The sequence below is a fragment of the Megalobrama amblycephala genome, linkage group LG7 (assembly GCF_018812025.1).
Source record: "Megalobrama amblycephala isolate DHTTF-2021 linkage group LG7, ASM1881202v1, whole genome shotgun sequence".
NCBI lineage: Eukaryota > Metazoa > Chordata > Actinopteri > Cypriniformes > Xenocyprididae > Megalobrama > Megalobrama amblycephala.
In genome coordinates, this window is record NC_063050.1 from 35907962 (window position 1) to 35931616 (window position 23655).

Genomic DNA, 23655 nt, shown 5'->3' on the forward strand with positions numbered 1-23655 from the left:
AGCCGCATTCAATTACATGGCTACTCTCTTAGTCCATTCTGGTCTCCAAATCGATCCATTTGCCTTTGCAAAGCCTTGAGCTTCTCCGTGATGTTATCCATATTGCGGTTGATAGTCCCAGTCTCAGTACTGAAGCGCTGTGCACACTGCTTCAATCATAACGGGCAGCCTTGTTAGGCTTTGGACAGCTGTCACCGTTTTCTGAATTTCTCGATAAACCAGGGCAGTGCCTAATCCAATCAGCAGAAGACCTGTTATCATGGTTCCGAATAGGTAGATATCTTCAATGTCCTCCACGGAAAGAGCCGCCAGACACACGACCCGCCACCTCTCCCACGCGTCCATCGTGTAGCCAGCTGCGAACGTTCCTGCAGGGCAGTCAGGTTCCCCCGAACCCAAACTTCTCGTCGAGAAGATGGTGTCAATTGCGTTGAGAGACCAGTTGATCAAATCCATGATTTTAGATGTTTGGAGAGCAGTGCAGAGAGAGTCTCTCAAAGTATAGACAATAAACGAGACGAGACGAGAGGAGCAAAGCAGGGAAGGTAAAGGGGAGGAGAGGGAAGAAAAATGCGACCGCCTTCGTTGAGAGCCAAGAGAAGAATTCCCTGTGTGTATAAAAAGCTGAGGAATTTGTCTCACACACTCCGTTCAGTAAGCTGCTTGGTTGATGTGATGGTTGATGTGATGATATACAGAGTTACTGTGAAGCGACTGCATTTCTCATCAGTAGCCTGGTTTAGATTATTAGGCTGGGCATGGTACTGTGGATTTAGATGAGGCTATGTCTGCTGTCTCCCCTTGATAGCTCTGCTATTCAGGCTGTAGGCTTTGCCTGTCCTGCAGCCAGTGGCTCGAATGGGTTTAAGGCAGGAGTCCCTTGGTTGGTATTTGAGCATGGTAACTTCGGGGCTTTTCCAAATGCCTCTACATACTACATTTTCCAGGGAGCAAGGCAATAGTGTCACACAATGTGTCCTAATTGGGTGTTGATGCTGATGTCTAATTCTGGGTCGAGGCCAAGATTTTTTTTCAGTGCTTTGTCTAACAAGATTTTGCTTTGTGAATTCACAGCTTAGGGGCAGGCATTGGTCAACATGCCAGAGTGGGTATTAACGTCCCCGTAGCGTCAGCATCTGACACAGCATCAAGTTCCCTTGAAAAGGAACATCTTAGGGGTATATATGTAATCGTACATATGCTTCGGGCATGCCTGTGGGTCTTCCTTCTGAAGACATAGTGCTGATGTAGTGACACTAGGGGTCGCACTTGGGAGCCCCAACACCTCTGATACTTTGAGAAAAGGCCAATGAGAATTGGCGAGAGGAATTTGCATGTGCTGCTCCCCTGGACATACAGGTATATAGCTGGCGTGCATCCATTCATTCAGGTTCATGCTGAGGAGCCGAGAGCATGTCCCGGCCATTTCAACAGGTGGTTCAATGTTGTGGCAAGAGGGACACTATCAGGGAACAGAGGTTACAATAGTAACCAAGATGTTCTCCATCTGTCACTCACTTCAATGTAGTGTCGATGTAGTGACACTAGGCGTCCCTATGGAAAATGCAACAAGAAGCTGAACCATGTTATGAGGTTTTAGAGGTGCAGATGTCGGCAAGCTACTGCATGTTAGAGACCTGCGCTGGACGCCCACCCGCTCCCGTGGGATTCTGTCCTGCTCCTGCCCGCTCCCGCAAAAAAATATGTTATATAGTTCAACATTCATGTTTTGTCCAGCTCCCACCTGCAAAATCACGCATAAAAGTAGTCTATACAGATTTTTGTCCGTACATCCATGAAATATTAAGTTATGTGTCACCACAACATCCCAGCATAAACGCTCCCTATAAAATATTTGTTATTAAAGCATTAACATTCACAAACCACAGTTAGTTTTAACAGAAAAGCAAGCTGCTGCATGCATGGTTTGGTATGGCAGAATGCAGGCAAATCTTGTCCTGCGCCGCACTCTGTTGCATTGGGTCCCGCGGATCCCGCGGGAGTGCAGGTCTCTACTGTGTGTCGGGTAACAAGTGCACTCACAACATCGTAACTTTCCCAATGCCCCACGTAAACCGTGTAGTCCTTTGTACCATATGGGGACAGAAAGGACAGTACTTACAATGGGAAAAGGTCACTTCAGCTGGTCTTTTGACCTTTTCTCTCTCTCTCTCTTTTTTTTTAATAAAGAATCACAGCTGTGTGAACCAGATGTTAGCGTTCTTCTTCCAAAGTCGGAAAAAAACACTATGAAGACCACATCCTGCCTGAGGGGATGTTAATATGTGGAGAATACATCACACGGAGTTACCAATCGGGTAGTACCACACATGGAAAGAAGTTGCTGCGGTAGGTCCTACCTGAAAATGGAGGAACTACTACAAACACAGTGAGTGGCGGTAGAGATGGAGCTCTGCCTAGGGCAAGTTTACTGACAGGGAAACCATACAGTGGAAAATACATCATATGGTATTACCATCAGGGAATTACTACATATTGAGCAACTAGCCCAAGTATATGGGCTGACCTGAAATGGGCATTCTACACAAGTACCAGGCCTGGCTTTGAATTCCTCCATTGAATTTGATTGCCGCAAGGTGCTGAAGCGTAAAGTACATCCAGGATTCGCCGGCCTGGGGAAATAGCTTTCTCCTTCTGCTGGACACCAAAACAAACAAAGAGCTGCTCAGAGCTTCAAAAGCTCTCTGTGCAGTCTAAGTAAACATGCAGGATGCATATTGGACACAGAAACGATAAGGCTGGGTCTGCCGTGTCTCGAGGCAGCACTTGCAAGTTCACCACTTGATCCCTAATTTGGGAATTTTGGGCACATAGCCTGGCTGGGGTCTCAGGATCACATAAGAGTATGCCAAATCGAACTCAAGGCTCATTTCACAGAAAGAGAAAGCCTGCAGGTTCTCGACCGTCTTGACGGAAGTGTGTGCGGTCAGGAGCACCATCTTCAAAGAGAGGGCACTTAGCTCAACTGACTCCAGGGTCTCAAAAAGAGCTCTCTGTAGGCCCAGCAAGACTACAGAGAGGTCCCATAATGGAATAAGGCACAGTCCAGGAGGATTTAACCTCCTGGTGCTTCTGATTATCAGGTTGTGCTTTCCTAAATATCTACTGTCCACTGCATTGTCATGTGCTGCTATGGTGGCCACATACACTTTCAAGGTGGAGGGGGAAACAACAGACCTTCCAACCACTCCTGCAGGAAAGAAAGCACTGACACAACTGGGCATCTCTGTGGGTCTTCCCTTTGGGAAGAACACCAGTTAGTGAACACTTCAAGGGATGGGCCCGCCTTGTAGAGGGGACTGTAACCTGAATGATGGTGTCCATCACAGCTGGTGATAGCCGACTCATGTCTTCCATATCCCATCTAGGGGCCAAACATGGAGGTTCCAGAGGTCTGGGCGCAGGTGCCAGATTGTGCCCTGTCCCTGAGGATTTGCCAGGGAGGGGCTGTCACAAGGAGCATGAGCTCAGGCTCACTGGGGGAAATGTATATTTGCGTATCCCCTGGGGCCAGCTGTGTGTCAGCGCGTCCATGCCGAGGGGGGCATTGGTCAGGGAATACCACAGCGGGAAGTGGGAGCATTCTTGGCAAGTGAACAGGTTTACTTGTGCTTTGCCGAATTGACTTCAGATCAGCTAACCCCTGAAAGCAAACTGAAGAAATGGTCTGTGTTGAGGTAAAATCAAGACATGGAAATATGCGTCCTTCAGGTCTATCACCATGAACCAATCCTGTTGGCAAAATTTGCGTCTGTGTCAACATCTTGAATAGGAGTCTATGCAGGGCCCTGTTCAAAACTCGCAGGTCTAAGATTGGTCGTAAACCGTCAGCTTTCAGTAGTATGATAAAGTGAGGGCTGTAAAATCCCTTCTTCTTCTCGGCTGGAGGGAAAGGCTCTATTGCATCCTTTGCCAAGAGGACTGCAATTTCCGCACACAGGATAGGGGCATCTTTGCCTGCCACCAAGGTAAAAAGTATGGCGTTGAACCTGGGCGGGCGCCTGGCCAACTGAATCACATAGCCGAGTCTCAATAAATCTGAATGAGTGGATGTACAGCTCCTTTTATAACCATATGTCAGGAGAGTGGCGCATGCAAATTCCACTCAGGAATTTGCATGCACCATCGGGAGAGTGGCGCATGCAAATGTCACTTTATTGACACTGCATTGAAATGAGTAACAGATAGGAAACCACATTTTTTGCAGAAAACAAGGACTAGATCCCCTTCAGTTTTCCAGAGTGAAAATTTTTGTTAATGTTAGTAATTTTGTTAATAATTTTGCAACATTTTATTATATTATATTTAAATGATGTATAAAATAATTATTTTTAAATGCTAACCAGTTAATAACATTAATATTTAGTCGAATCCTTTAACTGTACACAGGAGCATCACTTCAATAGGACACTTCAACAGCTATGTTACAGTACTACTAGCTGTAAACTAATATATAATAACTGCTGTTAATTATATACTATATGAAAAGTAAGCCATGGAATGCCAGAATGGGAATGTAAAAGTATTGTTTCTACTAAAACATTTTGTTTTCTAATCATTTTGTATCAATGCATAAAATATCATAAAAACAGTTAGATGTAAAATCAGTAAATGTCAATATTGTGAAGGACATATGGATTTACTTACCTTCTATAGAGTACTGAATAGTTCCATTTTGTTCATTATCAATATCTGAGGCCTGGATGATGTGTATGACACCAGGAGGCAAGTTCTCTGGGATAACTATGTGAAAATCAGGGTGAGAGAATTCTGGAGTGTTGTCATTATCATCCAGGATAAAGAACAGGACTGTTGCAGTTCCGGAGAGAGACGGAGTCCCACTGTCCTCTGCCTGAACTGTAAAGCAGCCAAAAACACACAAGAAGGTTATTATAATCAGGAAACCATTGACCAGTGAAGGTTGCAACAGCACTTACAGTTCCAGTGGTATAAGGATTTTGTATTGAACATGCAATTACAAATTTTTAAAAACATTGCAAATATCCTGAAACAAGGGGGGGGGGGGGAGTCTTGACAGGGTTATTATTGTTAACTAAAGCTAAAATTAAAACCATAAAAACATTTTGTTACTTGAAATAAAATAAGAATTACCTGAAAAAAAAAATTATATAAATAAAAATGTTTTATTAATCTTAAAAAGATTTTATTTCAATTAGTTTCAACATTTCCCATTTTCAGTTTAACTTTATGTACTAAAATAACTAAAACTAAAGGTGAAGCTGAAAGTAAATCCCATGTCTGGTCCTGGAGTACCTCAAGCACTGCACGTTTTAAATGTCTACCTAATCAAACACACCATTCAACTGATCAGCTCATTAGTAAAGACTCCAAGACTTTATATGGGTGTGTCAAATAAAGATGGGTGCACATTGTGCGATTTATAATAGTCCTTTACGATTGTTGCTTGTCAGACTGTACGAACATTATCCTCATGTCAAATTGTGGGATCTCAGCTGTCAAAAAACGGACGTGCGCATGATCGGTGACTGTGAACTGCATTACACGTGGGACTGAAATGGTGGCTAACAGAGAAATCTCTATTGTTAATTTTGATCACGACTTGTCTTGAAAAACACAATTTGACGTTCATCGTAGGAGGCCACACTGCTGGACTGTGCACCAAAACTTCTGACACTGCCAGAATTTCGTCTGAGGTAAAATTTGATTGCAACAGTTATTAATTGGCTGTCGGTGAAAATGTCAAACTAGCGATCAAAGACTACAGATTTTAACCTAGGATCAGAGGAATCTTTTAGGATTCTCAAAATTTGTCTCAGACAACCAAATTGTGGCCAAAGTTGCACAGTGTGCACCCACCTTTAGAGAGACATTGAAAATGTGCAGTGTTAGGGGTACACCAGGACCAGGGTTAGGAACCACTGTTCTAAAAGATGTTCTGGCTTGATATTTGTATTTGTGTTTCACAATAATCATTCCAACACTGCCTTACCATCTTCATGTTATCCTACAGATTTCTGTTAGTGTATTTGATGATTAGCTCTAATTGCCCATTACACTCTGTAAGCAAACAGTGACTTGTAAAACATCTGAAACCATTTACCATGCTAATAGTCCTATTCCAAACCATATAATTCTACAAATAATATTAATACAGCAAAAAAAAAAAAAAAAATCTGTTAATGTATCTGTCAATATTTTGTCCTACCACTAAAAACACACGAATCATGGCCTTCAGTGATTTTCAGAAGCAAGTTTGAATAGACAGTGTGACTGTGTGCGTTCAAAATATTCAATAATTGATAAACAGTATATAACTTAAATAGTGTGTTCTATAGATTCTGCACACTCAAACATAAAAAAAAAAAGGTTTAGGAAGGAGAGGGGGGGAGGATTCAGGCAGATGGAAGATCTCACCTCTGAGAGTAAATCTGGATTGGATCTCTCTGTCTAGCTGAGTGGATGTGCTGATCTGACCAGTGTGGGAGTTTATCGTGAAGAGCTCATATCCTGGACCAGGTAACAAGCTGTAGCTAACAGCATTATTCGCCTCTGTGGGAAACAAACACATATGTATTTGAAATACATGTATCATAAATACTGCTGCCCATCTATAAAGGACACCCAAACCAAACAGCACTTGCTTCATTGTCATCAGCAAGCACTCTATGTTGAAACCGTCAGTCCATTTGGTGTTTGTCTGTCTCATTAGTTCAGCATATATATAAAACAGTGCTAAAGAAACAAAACCTGCTACAATTAATGGCATTACTCAAAAAAAACTTTTTTTTGTTTTGTTTGGATGTCACGGTAATTCATTGTTTCACTGATTAGTGCACACGTTTTGTATTGAGTTCCACTATCTAAGGCCTTTATTTATCTCAGTTCATTGTCTTGTGTTGGTTGTGGTTACTTCACACTGTTTTTTTTTCTTTCTTTATTAGGGGCCAAGCACCGAAGGTGCTTAGGCACCTATTGTTATTGTTGGCGTTCCGTACGCTTATTATTATTCTTCCGCTTCTTCTTCCGCTCTTGAAGTCTATGGCAGCCCATAGAACCGCTTGCGGGAAAGTTGTGAAATTTGGCACACAGTTAGAGGACAGTCTGACCTTTGTCCATAGCAAATTTGGAGTCTCTAACTCAATCCCTCTAGCGCCACCAGCTGTCCAAAGTTGCACTTATGTTTATGTTAATAACTTTTGAACCATAAGGGCTAGAAACAAAATTCTTTTTTCCTCTGATTCCTTGGCTCAAGACGAATCGATTGCACCATATGACGTCATTTTCCGTCATGAAAATTTTTCCGCCATTTAGAATTTTCTGAAAAACATACTTTTTCGAACTCCTCCTAGGCCGTTACTCCAATTTTCACGAAAATTGAACCAGATCATCTTCATACCATGCCGACAAAAAGTTATGGAATTCAAGTTGATTTCTCAAACCATTTTCGAAAAACACGCAAACGAATTGTACGTAGTGCTTGCGAAAATAGACATAAGGCTGTATCTCCGCAACGCTTTATCGTATTCAGACCAAACTTGGTAACTGTCATCACAAGCATGACCTGAGGCAACATGCAGCTTTTCGGCGCAGCGCCACCTAGTGGTGCGGAGATATGAAAAATGGCTATTTTTACTTATAACTTCTGATGGGTTTGGCCAAAAATCATGAATTTGGTCTCGTTGGATTCGGGGCATCATGCCGAGTCGAATGATATCAAATTTTCCCATATCGGACATTTTGGCTGTCGGCCATTTTGAATTTTGTGCTAAAATGCTGTATTTTACGAACGCATTAGCGTATCGTTATGAAACTCGGTATGGGTCATCAGCACAATGTCCTGAAGGAGCCTGAGAAGTTTCGGACCAGCGCCACCTTGTGGTCAAAAGTTATAACAAAATTTACACAAATGCTAATAACTTTTGACTATATTAACCGATTGTAATGAAACTGGTCTCAGTAGATTCCTTGGGTCATGCTGAGAACATAGATATCAAATTTGCCATAGTCAGCTAAACTTCCTGTCCGCCATATTGTTTTTCTTTAAAAACCTACTTTTTCGAACTCCTCCTAGACCGTTGCTCCGATTTTCACCAAAATTGAACCGTGTCATCATCAGACCATGCCGACAAAAAGTTATGGATTTCAAGTCGATATGTCAAACCGTTTTCGTATACCAGAGCAAAGAATTTGAGGTATGATGTAAAACACACTGTTGAAGCTGTATCTCCGCAACGCTTTATCTTATTCAGACCAAACTTGGTACATGTCATCACAAGCATGACCTGAGGCATCATGCAGTGTTTCGGCGCAGCGCCACCTACTGGTGCGGAAATATGCAAAATGGATATTTTCGTTTATAACTTCTGAAGTGTTTGTCCAAAAATCATAAATTTGGTATGGGTCATCAGGACAATACTCTGAAGGAGCCTGAGAAGTTTCGGACCAGCGCCACCTTGTGGTCAAAAGTTATAACAAAATTGACAAAATTGCTAATAACTTTTTTTTTCTAATTGCTCACTGCTGCTGTTGGTCTGATGCTCCCAGCCATGTTGGCTGGCTTCTTGTGCCGTTTTTGTGCTTGGCCCCGTAATTGCTGCTTGCAGCTATATTTTTTTCTTCTTTTTGTTCTTTTGTTTGATTTAATAACGTTTTAGCTGTAGTTACATCTGCTACGCCTCTCACCACCTCTTCATCATCGTAACGTTACAGTTTGGGGAAAACTAATACATAATGAGGTTTCCCTTTTCAAGAATATTCTTTTAATGATGCATTTTTCTTGTGATATCAGTTGTATAACCCTGTCAATTTTTGCGTTGTGCTGCCAAAAATATAAAAATGAATTTTAATTCAAATTTAAAATTTTTACTGTTAATGTATTTTTAAATAAATGAATCAATAGTAGAAAAAAAAAAATCATTGACACACACACACACACACACACACACACACACACACACACACACACACACACTCAGAGTAACTCATACTGTATGCTGGAAACTTCACCAGCAGCCACAAACATCATATATCAGCTTTATGAGTGTACTAAAATCAAACTATTAATGCAAAAGTAAGAGATAGTTGAATCAATTACTAACAGTATCAATCTTCATCTGATGACCATTTGGCACAGTGGTTTCATGGGGTTTCATGAGGTTTAACGTAATGGAAGTTCAAATCAAAGAACAAACCATAGACCACACTGCTGAAAGGAGTGAATTCTGGGAGAAAAAATAACGGGCCTTTATTAGCACAGATGGCTTGAGTTAGTGAATCATCACACAATTTCAAATATCCTGCAGGAGGCCTGACTGCTGTTCTAGGATAACGTCAGAAACGCAGGGACAGGCAGACACTGATATTGAGGCTGAGGTATTTTAAAAGGGCCTGGTAGATTTGTGAATATTTGGACTAGGCACAAGACGCACAGAATAACACACGGTATGCGAAAAAGAACACAAAGACCCGTTGATTTATGTTAGCAATCAAGTTTGACGAAACATAATTCAGGTGGATGTATGTTTTTAACAGCAGTCTGCTAACTAAATACATTTAGAGTCTGATGACCAAGGACATCTGGACTTCCAGACTGAAATCATAATGGACAAATAATAAAAGAAATTCACTACCTCAAGTTACTAATGCTAACATGTTTAGCTACATGGAGATTTTTGCAGGCTACTGTTACAGAAATGTGTAATATGGAATAGTAAATAACAATACTATACTATCAGAAAACTAGATGAGATACATGCTTTCAGGCTCAGTCTCACACTCTCATGCTACCCAATTACATCTCATGAGTCACACCAAATAACAAAACATGAACATGAACAAACATGAAGAGCATTAAGAGTGTTTGTGCCGGGGAAATGTGTTTTAATTTGGCCAGGGAATATCACACAGGCCAGACAAGTGATCATTTCATTGTGGACTAGTTGAATATGCGCTGTGGTATGCAGAACTTCTATTACTTCATAACATCACTTACAGAAGTGATGCATTTAATGCATTACAATGCCAGAAGCTATTTATTAAAGGTAAACAAACCAATTTGTCTTGAACACAGAAGGGACATATTCCTAGAGTTTAATGTGTATCACTGCTTCAGCCAACATTATGCACATATTTCCATTTCACAACAGTTTTGAATAACCATGTATAGCCGAACCAAGCTACAGAGTGTCAAACAGATGAAGCAAACAGAAGAATTACTAATGCAGTATTAGTAATTTGCATTATTAAGATGAAATTAAAAATTATTTTTTGGATCTTTAAAACCTTAGATGGGGGTATGTCTTTAATTTAGTCCATGTCATCAAAATCTCACTTCAGCCAGGCAACCTAAGTTGGCAATCCTGCAACTGACAAAAGCTAAAATATAATTAAGAGAAATATAAGGCAAACTTTAAGCAGGCGAGACAGCAAGATTAAAATTCAGACAAAATGCAGACACTAAGGCAATTATGACTGACCCCTGAAGCTTGAAATGCTTTTTGCTGGTAATGACAACATCATATTGGAAACTGCAAGTAACCATACTGCCATCTTGTGGTAATTTCTACAACAGTTTGACTACCAACTGGTATTTCATGTTTGATTATGTTTCACTGTGTTAAATGTTAAACTAAATTGAGCTGAAATTTTGTCAAGGTCTCATCATGAGTTTTTTAAGGTGGTAGCCTACCTGAATCCAGGTCGATTGCAGTAACTGTGACAATGATCTCTCCTGGTTCTCTGTTCTCCATGACAGTGGTATTGTAAATGTGCTGCTGGAACACAGGAGGATGATCATTAAAATCCAAAACCTCCACTGTGAGTGTCTGAGTGGAGGACAGAGAGGGAATGCCATTGTCTCTAGCCTGGACATTGAGAATGTAGACATGCTGGGATTCATAATCCAGGGATGAATTCAGGTACAGATGCCCTGTAAGAGAGAGAAAATATTATATACTCTCGATTTCTTCCATTCTAGATAGGGGCACCCCAAAACTTAGTGATCAGGCAGGTAGGAATCGAGTATTATTTTATTAATCCTTTTTTATTTATTTATTTTGGTAAAGCACTTTGAATTACCATTGCGTATGAAATGTGAAAAAGAAAGTACACCCTTTTGAATTAATTTTTTTTTCTTTTCTTATCAGGACATAATAAAAAATCCTCTGGTCCTTGGCAGGTCTTAAAATTAGGTAAATACAACCTCAGATGAACAACACCACATGATATACACCCTGTCATGGTTTATTTTTAATAAACTAGGCCAAAATGGAGAAGCCATGTGTGACAAACTAAGTACACCTTTACTGCTTACATAATTTATTAAGAATTAAGAGGGTAAGTAGCAGCAAGGCACTGACCAACTTGATAAAAGCAGAAGTTTCTGGCAGTTTGCTGGTCTAGAGCATTTGGGTGAGTGTTAACCCAATGCCAAGAAGGAAAAACAAAAGCAATGATCTTAAAGAAGCAATTGTTGCTGCCTATCAATCTAGGAAGGGTTACAAGGCCGTTTCCAAACAATTTGAAGTCTATAATGAGGAAGTTTCACAAGTGGAAAACATTCAAGACAGTTGCCAATCTTTCCAGGAGTGGACGTCCCAGCAAATTCACCCCAAGGTCAGACCGTATACTGCTCAAAGAAACGGCAAAAAACCCAACAGGCCCCAGTTAGCATGTTAAATGTTAAAGTTCATGACAGTACAATTAGAAAAACACTGAACAAGTATGGCTTGTTTGGAAGGGTTTCTCTCTAGAAAGAATATGGTAGCATGGCTTAGGTTTACAAAGTTGCATCTGAACAAATCACAAGACTTCTGGAACAATGTCCTTTGGACAGACGAGACCAATGATGATGTTTGGCCACAAAGCACAGCACCATGTTTTGCGAAAACCAAACTCAGCATCTCAGCACAAACACCTCATACCAACTGTCAAGCACGGTGATGAAGGCGCAAAGATTTGGGCTTGTTTTGCAGCCGCAGGACATGGGCACCTTGCTGTCATTGAGTTGACCATTAACTCCTCTGCATACTAAACTATTCTAGAGACAAATGTAAGGGCATCTCTCTGACAACTAAAGCTTGGCCAAAATTGGGTCATGCAATAGGACAATGATCCTAAGCACACCAGCAAATCATGTTTAAGAATGGCTGAAGAAGAAAAGAATCAAGGTGTTGCACTGGCCCAGTCAAAGTCCAGACCTCAACCTGGTTGAAATGCTGTGGTGGGACCTTAAGAGTGCTGTGCATAAACAAATGCCTGCAAATCTCAATGAATTTAAATAATGTTCAGTTCCTCCACAACGATGTGAGAGACTGATAAATTCATATATTAAATTATTATTTCAAGTTGTTGCTGCTAAAGTTGGCTCTACAATTAAATCATAGGGTGTACTTAATTTGTCACGAATGGCTTCTCCATTTTGGCTTTATTTTTGTTAAATAAGTAATAATGTACTAATCAATCATGAAAAATAAGACCCAGAACATTTTTAAGAAGATAGGCTCAATTTTACATTTTGTTGTTGGTGGTGGTTTTTTAATGATAATCGATTTTCTCTTAGACCTACATTTGCATCCATAAAATTATCCCATAATGAATTATTTACCTGTGTGCTCCATGTAAAAGTGGCCCTTCTCATTGCCTGAAATTATACTGTATATAACGTGTCCATTACTTCCTTCGTCTTCATCTTTGGCCATAATATGATGAACCAGCAGTCCCATCTCTGCATCCTCTGAGACACAAGCTTCTTCCATGGAGACGAATGTGGGGCTGTTGTCATTGGTATCCAAAATAACCAGCTGAGCAATGACTGACATATGTTTCCTATTGTTAGGCTCTTCCGAGTTGTCGCTGAAAGTCACTTTAAATACAATGTTCTCAGAGCGTTCACGGTCCAACTGTCCATTTGTTGTGACAACTCCAGTGTAAGGGTCGATGTGTAAAGGCAGTTCCTCAATGGCAGGGTCAGGGTCATAGGTCAAAGAATAATAAATCTCACTGTTACGCAGACTTCCATCGCCATCACGTGCGTTAAAGACATAAACTGCCGTTCCGTTGATAACATCTTCATAAACGCCGAAGACAACATAGTCATTATTGCCAGGGAACCAGGGGGTGTTGTCATTGACATCAACAACACTGATCACCACAAATACAGTGACATTGAAAGTGGGAGTAGCATCTGCACGTACAACCAAGAAGTAACGCTGTGTGACTTCGTAGTCCAAATGCTGTGCCACATAGAGCTCGCCACTTGCACTTTTGATGTCAAACTGCTTACTACCATCACCCTCAACAATACAATATCGTATTTGCGTATCTGGTGTATTGGAAATCCCAAGTGTTCCAATTACAGTTCCCAGTTTGGCATTTTCCTGCACAGTAAAGTGTTTGAGGCTCTGTAAATCCTTGGAGTTCCCATTTTGTTGGTCTAAGACATAAACCTGTAATAAAACAAAATTTGAGTGGCTGTTCTTAAAATTTGCCTGATTTATATACCACTTTATTTCTAAAAACATGGTGAAAATTAAATGGTGAAAAATCTCCTCTGTTAAAACTTTTAACTCTAAAATGTCAACAAAATGAAACAAGAATTTTGAACCTGGGTTTATCCAATGTTTAGATTACAATAATATATAATTAGGCAGCACAATAGATACTAAAAAAAAAAAAAAAAAAAAAAAAATTCCCACTAATCTATACCTGTTAGTTCTGTCACAGGACCACTATCGTCAAAGATGATTGACAATTAGCATACAGTTTGAATTGGATGATTCTAAAAGTGTGTGTGCAAAACTAGCTGAGTAGACACTGCCAGATTAAGCATCTCGTTCATTGTGGTTTTTCAGCTTGTTGCTAAGTTACGGATCTCTGCCCACACAGAGGTCTCTGCCGAACCAAGAGGCTTGTTATTTGGCATCGCTGCAAATTTGCGTGTCAAAGTTCAACAAACTTGAACTTGACATGAAATTCATGTGGGGACCATTGAAATAAATGGATTTCCCCACAAAATTTTACAGATAAACAACTGCAATTTAAGAAGCAACTTTTCTTTAGATTGAACACAATAGAAAAATCCATAAGTAAATCTTCAGCCCTACTCAGCATACACAGTGTTGTTATATGCCTGAACCAGCTTCACTAACTTGTACGTGAACAACTGCAGTCTCCTCCAGAGGAAAAAGCCCATTGTCCGTGGCAATCACTCTCAGGGTGTAGCGCATCTGCGGGTTTGAGGAGAATCGTGATGTCACCTTGACATCGCCATTATGACTATCGATACTAAAGTGGCCCAGCTGATTATCTAAAAGTATGTAGAAAAAAACAGGACATCTCAGATTAAATCACAAAGACATTTTCCCTTCAATCAGAGGGATATAAACACAAATGAGCCATGAATTTAAAATAAATTGTCCTCTCCTCATCAGTTTACCTTTCATGGAGAACTTGACAGTTCCATTCTCTCCAGCATCCAGGTCTTTAGCAAACATACTGATAACAACAGAATTCACTGGAATGCCTGCCCACACCTGAAAAAAAGAAGCCATATAAACATTTGCATACTCTATATGCATTTGGTAGATGCTGTTATCGTAAGTAATTAAGTACACTGAAGTTTTTCTTAGTTTGCATGTTAGCTGGGAATTCTTTATGTTGGTAGCTCTATCATTTACAGGAATAGATTAGATAGAGGAGTTATTCAAAATGAAATAAATAAACAAACAAACAAACAAAAAATGAGACACATGGAAGATATAGTATACTTTATGAATCTACAATTTTATGAGATACAGTAACAGCTTGATGGAAAAGTATGGACTTAAATCAAAAAACGTGCTTCCAGATCACCAATATGTTCCAAGGTACCGTTTGGCAGTTTGATACACGCTCCGAACCACTGATTCGAAACAAAAGATTCGTAAAGCTTCGAAGCTTCATGAAGCAGTGTTTTGAAATTGCCCATAACTAGATATTGTTGAATAAAGTCGTTATTTTGTTTTTTGGTGCACAAAAAGTATTCTCTTCGCTTCATAACATTAAGTTTGGACCACTGTAGTCACATGAACTGTTTTAAATATGTTTTTAGTAGCTTTCTGGGGATCTGAAAGTGTTAATTATCTTGCTGGCTATGGAGGCCTCACTGAGCCATCGGATTTGATCAAAAAATATCTTAATTTGTGTTCTGAAGATGAATGAAGGTCTTATGGGTATGACAGAATTTTCATTTCATTAAACTAACCCTTTAATGCACAGTGAGGAGGAGAGTTTGAGTGGCCAATGAAACAAACTCCAGCATATTCAGCTGTCAGAAACTACTGAAACTTCAAACAAAACTGGGTTCTATGGTCAGATGAAACTAAAAAATTTGCTTTTTAGAGATGGTTTTGGTGCACACAGGTATAGAAAAGTACCCCATGTCCACAGTTAAATATACTGTTGTATCTTAATCAGGGCTCTGAACCGGTTTAAGGAACGAAAACGAAAACCGGAAACGAACGAAATCTTGACCGGAACGTAACCAGAAACGGAAACGAAATCAAATTTAATCGTTCTGAACAGAAACGGTCATTTGAAATGCCCATTAACCAGTTAATAACGTTATTTTATCGTTCCGTTTAATATTTTGATTTGGCAGTCAACCAATCACGAATTCAAATAGTACAGCCTGTGCAAACGTGATGCTGACGCATCCAAAGTGTGTGAAATGCCTGCGCTCACTCTCTAAAGTGAGATACCCGCGCTGACGCGCTCAGGCTCAGCTGTCAAGTCATCATTGGTTAGGTAAGTCACAATGGCAATGCTGGCATTAGTTTTTCCAATGATATAGGCTACGTCACCAACCGTCAAGTATTAGGCCTACATTAAGTAAAAATTAATGTCAAGGAATATGCAGCTTGTTGTACCAGCGAGTACAATTTTCAACGTCACATCACGATCCGCAGCGCTTCTGTGAACGGAGAAAACTATAGGCCTACCTATATAACACACATAAAATAAAAGGGAATACTTAAGCCTATAGGCTACGCGAAATATTTCACTTAAATAAATTAGGTCTACAGATTAACAAAGCGAAAGTGGTTATTTGTGGCGCACTCCAAAGATCTAGAAAAGGAAACAGACATTCTGCTTGTTTTCGTTATTTGTGTCTTTTGTAAATGTATGAATTATGTCTTGCTTTTACCTGTATGCATTAATTACGCAGTAGACCTACAGTTTACTGTCTTATAGAAAGAAAACAAATCCAGTGCTCGCGCCGGCGCCTCACGCGCGCGCGCACACTAATTTTTGCATTGCTTACTTGATATCGCAGCTGTTGAATATTAAAATAAAATAATCAACCAAACGTTACACTGCTCAATTCAATTCTGTAATATAATCTGCCGTTTAGCACCCGTGACCACCGCCTGACTGTGCTGTTATATGTGAAGAATGATGTTTTACATCGATAATGTGAGTGAAGTACAAAGCTCATCTAATAAATAATAGTTTAGCATTCGTCTCGAAAATGAAAACAGTTGGATTCATGCCGAATGAGAAAGGTAGGCTACATTCACTTTAAATTAATTCGTTTTGCATCATATTTAGTTTTATTTCCCATAAATAAACCTGTTTTCTCGCCTTGAATATAGCAATAGAAGCTGGAATGGCGTTAAAAAAGTAAATATAATTTTTTTGTTGTTAATTTGTTTTTGCTTGACGTTTATATAGCCTACCCTGGGGTGCGTTTCCCAAAGCGAACTATGGTCGCAAGTTCCGTCGTTACCAATAGAGTTCAATGGGACTTACGACCATGGTTCACCAACGATGCTTTCGGGAAACGCACCCCTGAATAGTCCAACTGTTAATTTTAGAGGTTTTGTTGTGGAGTAGGCTACATAAATAATATACTGCAGTTTTGTTCATAATTTATGTTTACAAACATTATAAACAAAGGTGTAGGCTAATAATGTAATATAATAAAATGCGGCCTATGCAACTTTTTTCCTCTCAGGAATAGCGTCGGTATTTATAACCAGCAACATTAAACATTAAACCAGCAACATTTTAAACATTAAAACATCTTGAAAAATACTTTAATTTATAAACCATTGTTTTTCCTTTCGTTTAATATGTTTACATTTGGACAGAATCTTGTTATAAAAGATAATTGTAGGCCTACGACGGCAAATACACTATCTTTGTTTTTTAATAAATAAAATGCAGTACGTATTATTATTATTATTATTATTATTAAGTAGGCTACACGCAGAAAAAAATAAAATAAATAAAAATAACGTTATTAACCGTTATTTTTTCTTATCAAACCGGTTTCGGAACGTTTATAATAGGAAGGAACGCTGGAACAGAAACGTTAAAATACCGATTCTGCTCGGAGTGGAACGATTGAATTTTTTTTTCGTTTTTAAGCCCTGATCTTAATGTTGTGGGCCTTTTTTTCTGCCAGAGGTCCTAGACATCCTGTTTAGATACAAGGCGTCATGGATTCAAAAATCAACAGATAAAAAAATAAAATATCAACAGATCTGGTTGGATCTTCCAACAGGATGATGTTCCAAAAACAAACATTAAAATCAACACAAAAATGTCACTGAGCACAAAACCGAGCTTCTGCCATGGCCATCCCAGTTCTGTAACCTGAACCCTAAAGAAAATGAATGGGGTGAACTGAAGAGGAGAGGCACCAACATGGAGCTGGGAATCTGAAGGGTCTGGAGAGATTCTGTATGGAGGAATGGTCTGATTTCTTGTCAGGTTCTATTTCTATTACTAATCAAAAAAGCAAGTTTGTGATTGATCAAGTAATGTTTGATCATCAGGTTTCAACTGTGAAATTTCTTAATTTTTCAAAACTGTTATGAACTTTTAAAATATTGTTATGTGCATTTATACATGGGGAGGGGGGCAATAATGACACAGTGATTAACTAGGAAGCCTAAAAATGGCACCTTGTGACAAAAGGTTGCTGACCCCTGTCATAAATGAACAATGTAAATGAACTGTACAATTAGCCAGAAGGTTAATTTAACTTAAATTATAAAATTATAAAATGTACAATTTTTTTTCTAGAAAAAAAAGTATTATGACCTGTACGTTTATCTCTTTAGCCACAGGTAAGTGTGTGAACTGTGGGGGGTTGTCGTTGACGTCTGTGACAAGGATGCGAACAATAGTGGTGGTGTTGAGACGAGGTCGACCCTGATCTGTGACCATCACCCTTAAAATATGCTGTGCCTGCTCCTCACGATCCAAAGCCACCAGGTTTATGATCTCTCCTACATCCAGAGAAAGAAGACAGAGAGTGATAAAGGTTTAAAACAATTTTTTTTTTTTATAAAAAAAAAAAAGAGGACGTTTAAGTTTTACTTGGAAACAAATTTCACTCAGAATTTAAAATAAATAAATAAATAACAAATTATTTAATTTTATATGATTAATTAGTTTTATTTGATTTCAGTCTGTTTCAGTTTTAGTTTTATTCAAAATAGTGTAAAAAATAATTGGAACAAAAAAAGATTATTTATACCAAAACACTTTTCAAGCTTTGACTAAGTCTGTCCACAAAATATCAGCAGAACTCAATGCCTCAAAATATGTTTCTTTTGCTTTATGAATTTCTGTAATGCTTTTTTGACAAAACAGTTTATGAAAGATAATTTGAATGAAAAACAACACTAATTCAACAGTAATTCTGACCTGTTCTGGTGTTGATGCGAAAGTATTTTCCATCAGACAGCAGGATGTAGGACAACACTCCATTGTTCAGCGAATCTCTGTCTGTAGCTTTTACCGTTCCAATCAGGCCATGAGGAGACGGTCCTTCCTGCACGCTGAAGAAGTACATATCTCTACTGAACACTGGTTTGTTGTCATTCTCATCCTGAACCATGACGACTACCGTTGCTGTGGCCTCCGTTTTGCTATTTTGTGCCTTTGCACACACACAAAATCTATACATGGGTTCAGTTTCGTAGTCCAGACTGTGAGATACAAACATCCATCCAGTCTCTGGGTGGATCCTGAAAGGTGGGACTCCAGAGAGGGGTTTAAGAGAGTAAGTGATGACAGTGGGCACTGTTCTAGGGGTCTCTTCATGCTGGGACCTGGTTCCATGAGCACGTACCTGAATCATTCTGGTGTCTTTTGGAGCACCTTCTCCGATTTCCACCTGGTAAACCAAAGTTTCAAAGGCTAGTGTGTCTTCCACAGAGCCTAAGGAATCTATCTCTATCACAAGCCCTAATGTAGAGTTCAGTGAAGGATGACCCTCATCCTCAGCTATAACACTGAGCTCGTACCTTTGGCTGGAATCTCTTGAGAGGTCGCCGTTCAGCATGAGTGTCCCAAGATGTGGGTGAATTATAAACAAGTGGCTCTCAGGACGTAACATATAGTGAATTCTACCATTAAGGCCGCTGTCGCTGTCATGGGCATGTGCAATGAAGAGTGCCGTTCCTGGAGGGGTGTTATGGGATATGGTGATGTGTTCTGCAGTTTTCGGGAACACAGGAGGGTTGTCATTGACATCAGTGATAGAGACATTGACCTGAGCACTGCTGTAGATAGGATGAGTTCCTGTGTGGAATTGTATGGTCAAAATAACATAAGAGAGAGATTCGTGGTCCAGGGGCCGGGCAGTGGTGATGATGCCCGTCTGGGCATCCACTGAAAAAAGCCCCTGCAGATCACCTGAGGATATGACATATGAGACTACCTCCACTGAATCTGCAATTAGAAAGACAAATACCAGCAAAATATTATCAATAAGACAAATTGTTTTTACAGTGAAAGGCATAGTTGACCCAAAAATGAAAGTTCTGCCATTATATACTCTCTCAAATGCCATTCCAAAACTATTTACTTAATTTCTGTTCCATGGAACACCAAATGAAACGTTCTGAAGTATCTTCAGAAAAGGACCATAAGCTCCGACACTATAAAAGTACACTGTTAAAATATATTTCAGATTAATAATTTAGGAAAGCATTACTTTCACAGTAATTTCAGTAGGACTTCTCTTGTATCTAACTGCTCTTAAAAAAGACATTCCAGTATTATTCAATAAATAAATAAATAAATTAATTAATATATCAGATTCCTTTAGCTCAAAATATTAGAGCATGGCACTAGCATTGGCAAGGTCATGGGTTCCCTTGGTGGGTGTGTGTATGTGTGTGTGTGTGTGTGTGCGTGCGCATGTATGTATGTATGTATGTATGTATGTGTATATATATATATATATATTATTTTATGATTTTAAAAGAACTACGTTAAGATTATTCAATAATTCTTCCTTTGTTTCACCGTTTTATTGTCACATAAATCTTTGTCAAACTCACACAAACTGTATGCTTATAAATTCTAATAAAATACTCAACCCTGCCATATGTATTAAAAGCAGTATGGCCGTTATTCTGTTGTTTGACAGCTGGAGAAAACCAAAGCCCCCAGAGATTAAGGGATCTGCCCCCCTCTCCAACTCAGAAACTCAGAAATTCTGGGCCTTCATTTGACCTGAAAAGAGGGTTAATCAGCTAATCTAAAAGTTAACCTCAAGTGACTGTCTACTGTTCAACTATTAAAGTGGAAGGCTAAACATTTGTGTGTGTGCATGTGTGTTAGCCAAAAACTACTGACAAATCACTTAAATAAATCAAGAATAGAGTGTTTTAAATGAGTAATTCAATACTCATTATGCTTCATTGTATGATTCAATCTGATACAATCTTACTGCAAAACCAAATATCAACTGCTACCATTCCTTTATGTCACCTTTTAGGCATTTCGACAAAAACACATATATATGCACCATCACAACAACATACCATAATAAAAATAAATAACTAAAATGACCTCAAAGCAGGTGTAGTTGAGAATCACTGAGCAGGTTAAGAATGTGTGATTAACCCTAATACCAAGATACTGTTCACGAAAGACAATTGATTGTAGACTAAGAGAGCCAAAAGAAACACAGTAAATCTTGTTATCTACCCTAACAACCCTGTCAACTAGACTGATATTTAACACTCTGATCAGCTAATCCCTGACCCGCAAGCTGAATTAGTCATTGGGGTAACAATGTCTGGAAATTCTAGGTTACTAGTGAAAAGGAAAGGTGTATAAAAAAAAGGGTGGATGTGTTTTGACACCTTGGTGTTGTAGAGCTTCCAACTAGATTTCATATTTCATTATTGATACTGGAAAAAATAAGTTTTCAATAAATAATTAATAAATAATTTCAAGTGATCAACATCCATTTCTTGAAATAAATGACATGTGGTTCAATATTTTGTCTATTTTCTCCATTCTACCAGTACAGAACATAAAAAAAGTCTTATTCTTAAAAGCCTCAATCTTATTCAACACTTTACAATAAGATTGTATTTATTAACATTAACTAACAATTAACAAGGCCTGTATACAGCATTAGTTAATCTTTCCTAATTTTAATTTGTGCATATACATTTCTTAACATTAATAGCTTAAATTGTTACGTTAATGAATGCATTTAAGTTAACAGAAACCAATAATAAACAAGATCTGTTTACAGCATTACTTAATGTTAAAATAATCTTTGTTAATGTTAACTTGTGCATAAATTAATGTATTTCTAAACATTAATAGCTTACATTTTTAATATTTGTAAATGCATTAGTTAATGTTAACTAACATGAATAACACCTTAATTTATACATTTACATTTCCTAATATTTAGGGTGCATGCTCTGCATTAACTTTACTTAATACTATTTACATTAACTGTATTAACTAAACATTACTTAAAGCATTATGAACTAACAATGAACAGCACTTTACCAAAAGCAATTAAGTTTTTGTGAATCTCATTGTAGAAAATGTTCTTCACATTAACATCAGTTAAATTGTTTCTAATGTCTGTGGGCTCTTTACTCATGTTATTTAACAGGAAAACAGAGCATTTATTAGGGGTATTGCTGGACCTTACTGAAATCTGTATATAGATTAGTTGTTAGTTCATTTTGACTAATCTAATGCTAACAAATTTAAGAGATACATTAGTATATGTACAAGTTAACATTAACAAAGATTAGATAATGCTGTAAACAGGTGTTGTTCAGTTGTTAGTTAATGTTAACTAAACTGTTAACTAATGTTAACAAATACAACCTTGTTGTAAAGTGTTACCAAATAGGTTTCTTCTTCAATTACATCGCATCACAGTTTAAAACAGGGCACAGTGTGACAGCCACAACATTTCAGAGCAAAAGCACAGAAAACTCACTGGCAGGGGTAACAGCCTGAACCAAACCAACGGTGGAGCCCACGGGTGCATCTTCAGAGATGGAGAAGGTGTAGTGGGCTTTCTGGAAAAGGGCAGGGGGCTGGTCACTTTGCAAGATGTTCACGGTGATGTTAGCAGGATGAACGGCAGTCATGCCTCCTCCATCCTGAGCAGAGACAGACAGCTTCACGCTGCTACTGCGCAGCAAGGAAAGTGAAGAGCTCAGGTAGACAGAACCTGAGGAACACACAAAATCTACATTAACATTGTAAAGGACACATTCATAAGGTCTTAGCTATTATTGCAGTGAAAAAAAGTTTACATTTGGCTACAAGTATATTACAGACTTAAATTTAAGGTAACTGAAATTAAAAACCTTAGTGATTAACTCTTTGAAATACTATGTTAAGGTTAATATCTGATAAAAGTTTATTCTTTGATAGAGATAACTAAGAAACTCATTGAACACAAGGTCATGATGATTTTTTTGAAATCATACACTATCTCAGTGTAGCCACTCCAGTTCGCACCTGCCCGCTCCAAGCGGGATGTGAACCCAGGCTCGTCCGCATGGGAGTCGGATGCTCTAACAAGGAGGCTAAAGGCTTTAAACTCTCAGGCGTCAGTCGCTAGAGCATCTCTTGAGATCAAGGGAGTGAGGTTTATACACACAGTTCTTACTAGCCTACGTCTGTTACATCAGTTTCTCTCAGATTCTTTTAATAAACTGAACAAACTTTAAACAAACATTAATTAACATCCATCACTAATGGTGATATGGTTGATATGTTTGTTGCTAGTTCCACTTTTGACAGATGGTTGGGGTCCTGCTAGATTCTGTCACCTTGATCTAACTTAAAATCCTTAGCCTCTGTTAATTTAAACCAGGGGTGGGTAACACGTGCCCCCACTGGCACACAGAAGGGTAATCACCGGCACGCAAGCAAGAGCAAGAGAGATTAAACTGTGTGTATTTTATTTAGATGTTTGTTTTTGAAGTTCCTAACACCTGCATGCCAAAAAAGAAAAAAGAAAAAAACAAAAACAAACAAATAAAAAAAAAATTATTTCAAAGTTAGTGTTCCACCGATATTTCACAGAAGATGCCGGTATTTGCCATTTTTTAATTACCAACATTAAGCGTTACGTTTTTCTGTTTGGTCAATAAGAGTCAGAAGTGGGACCTTTATTTTGACAGCGCTGAGAATCTAGCACCAAAGCGCAGACGCTCATGAGCGTTCATTCTCTGTCTTCATTTGTTTACTATTCAACAGTTCTGTTAAATAATCGAAAGGCAAACACTATAATACTTTTTTTTGTCATACTGAATCGGCATTCAGCAAATACACCTTTACATCATCTAAACGAGTCTTTGGCCCAGTTTCACAGAC

The 23655-nt window shown here is 38.8% G+C and overlaps 1 protein-coding gene across 1 annotated transcript in view; it reads right to left on the minus strand.

Annotated features, from left to right (window-relative positions):
- The window catches only part of dchs2 (dachsous cadherin-related 2), a 46852-nt gene that overhangs the window by 12774 nt on the left and 10423 nt on the right, over positions 1-23655 (minus strand). Inside the window, exons 4-12 of the mRNA XM_048197230.1 lie at positions 22265-22501; positions 18700-19728; positions 18091-18278; positions 14438-14534; positions 14151-14308; positions 12608-13448; positions 10691-10930; positions 6418-6552; positions 4669-4878 (exon numbers count right to left, since the gene is read on the minus strand). Of these exons, the coding sequence (XP_048053187.1) occupies positions 4669-4878; positions 6418-6552; positions 10691-10930; positions 12608-13448; positions 14151-14308; positions 14438-14534; positions 18091-18278; positions 18700-19728; positions 22265-22501 (3135 nt within the window). The remainder of the gene's footprint in view (positions 1-4668; positions 4879-6417; positions 6553-10690; positions 10931-12607; positions 13449-14150; positions 14309-14437; positions 14535-18090; positions 18279-18699; positions 19729-22264; positions 22502-23655) is intronic.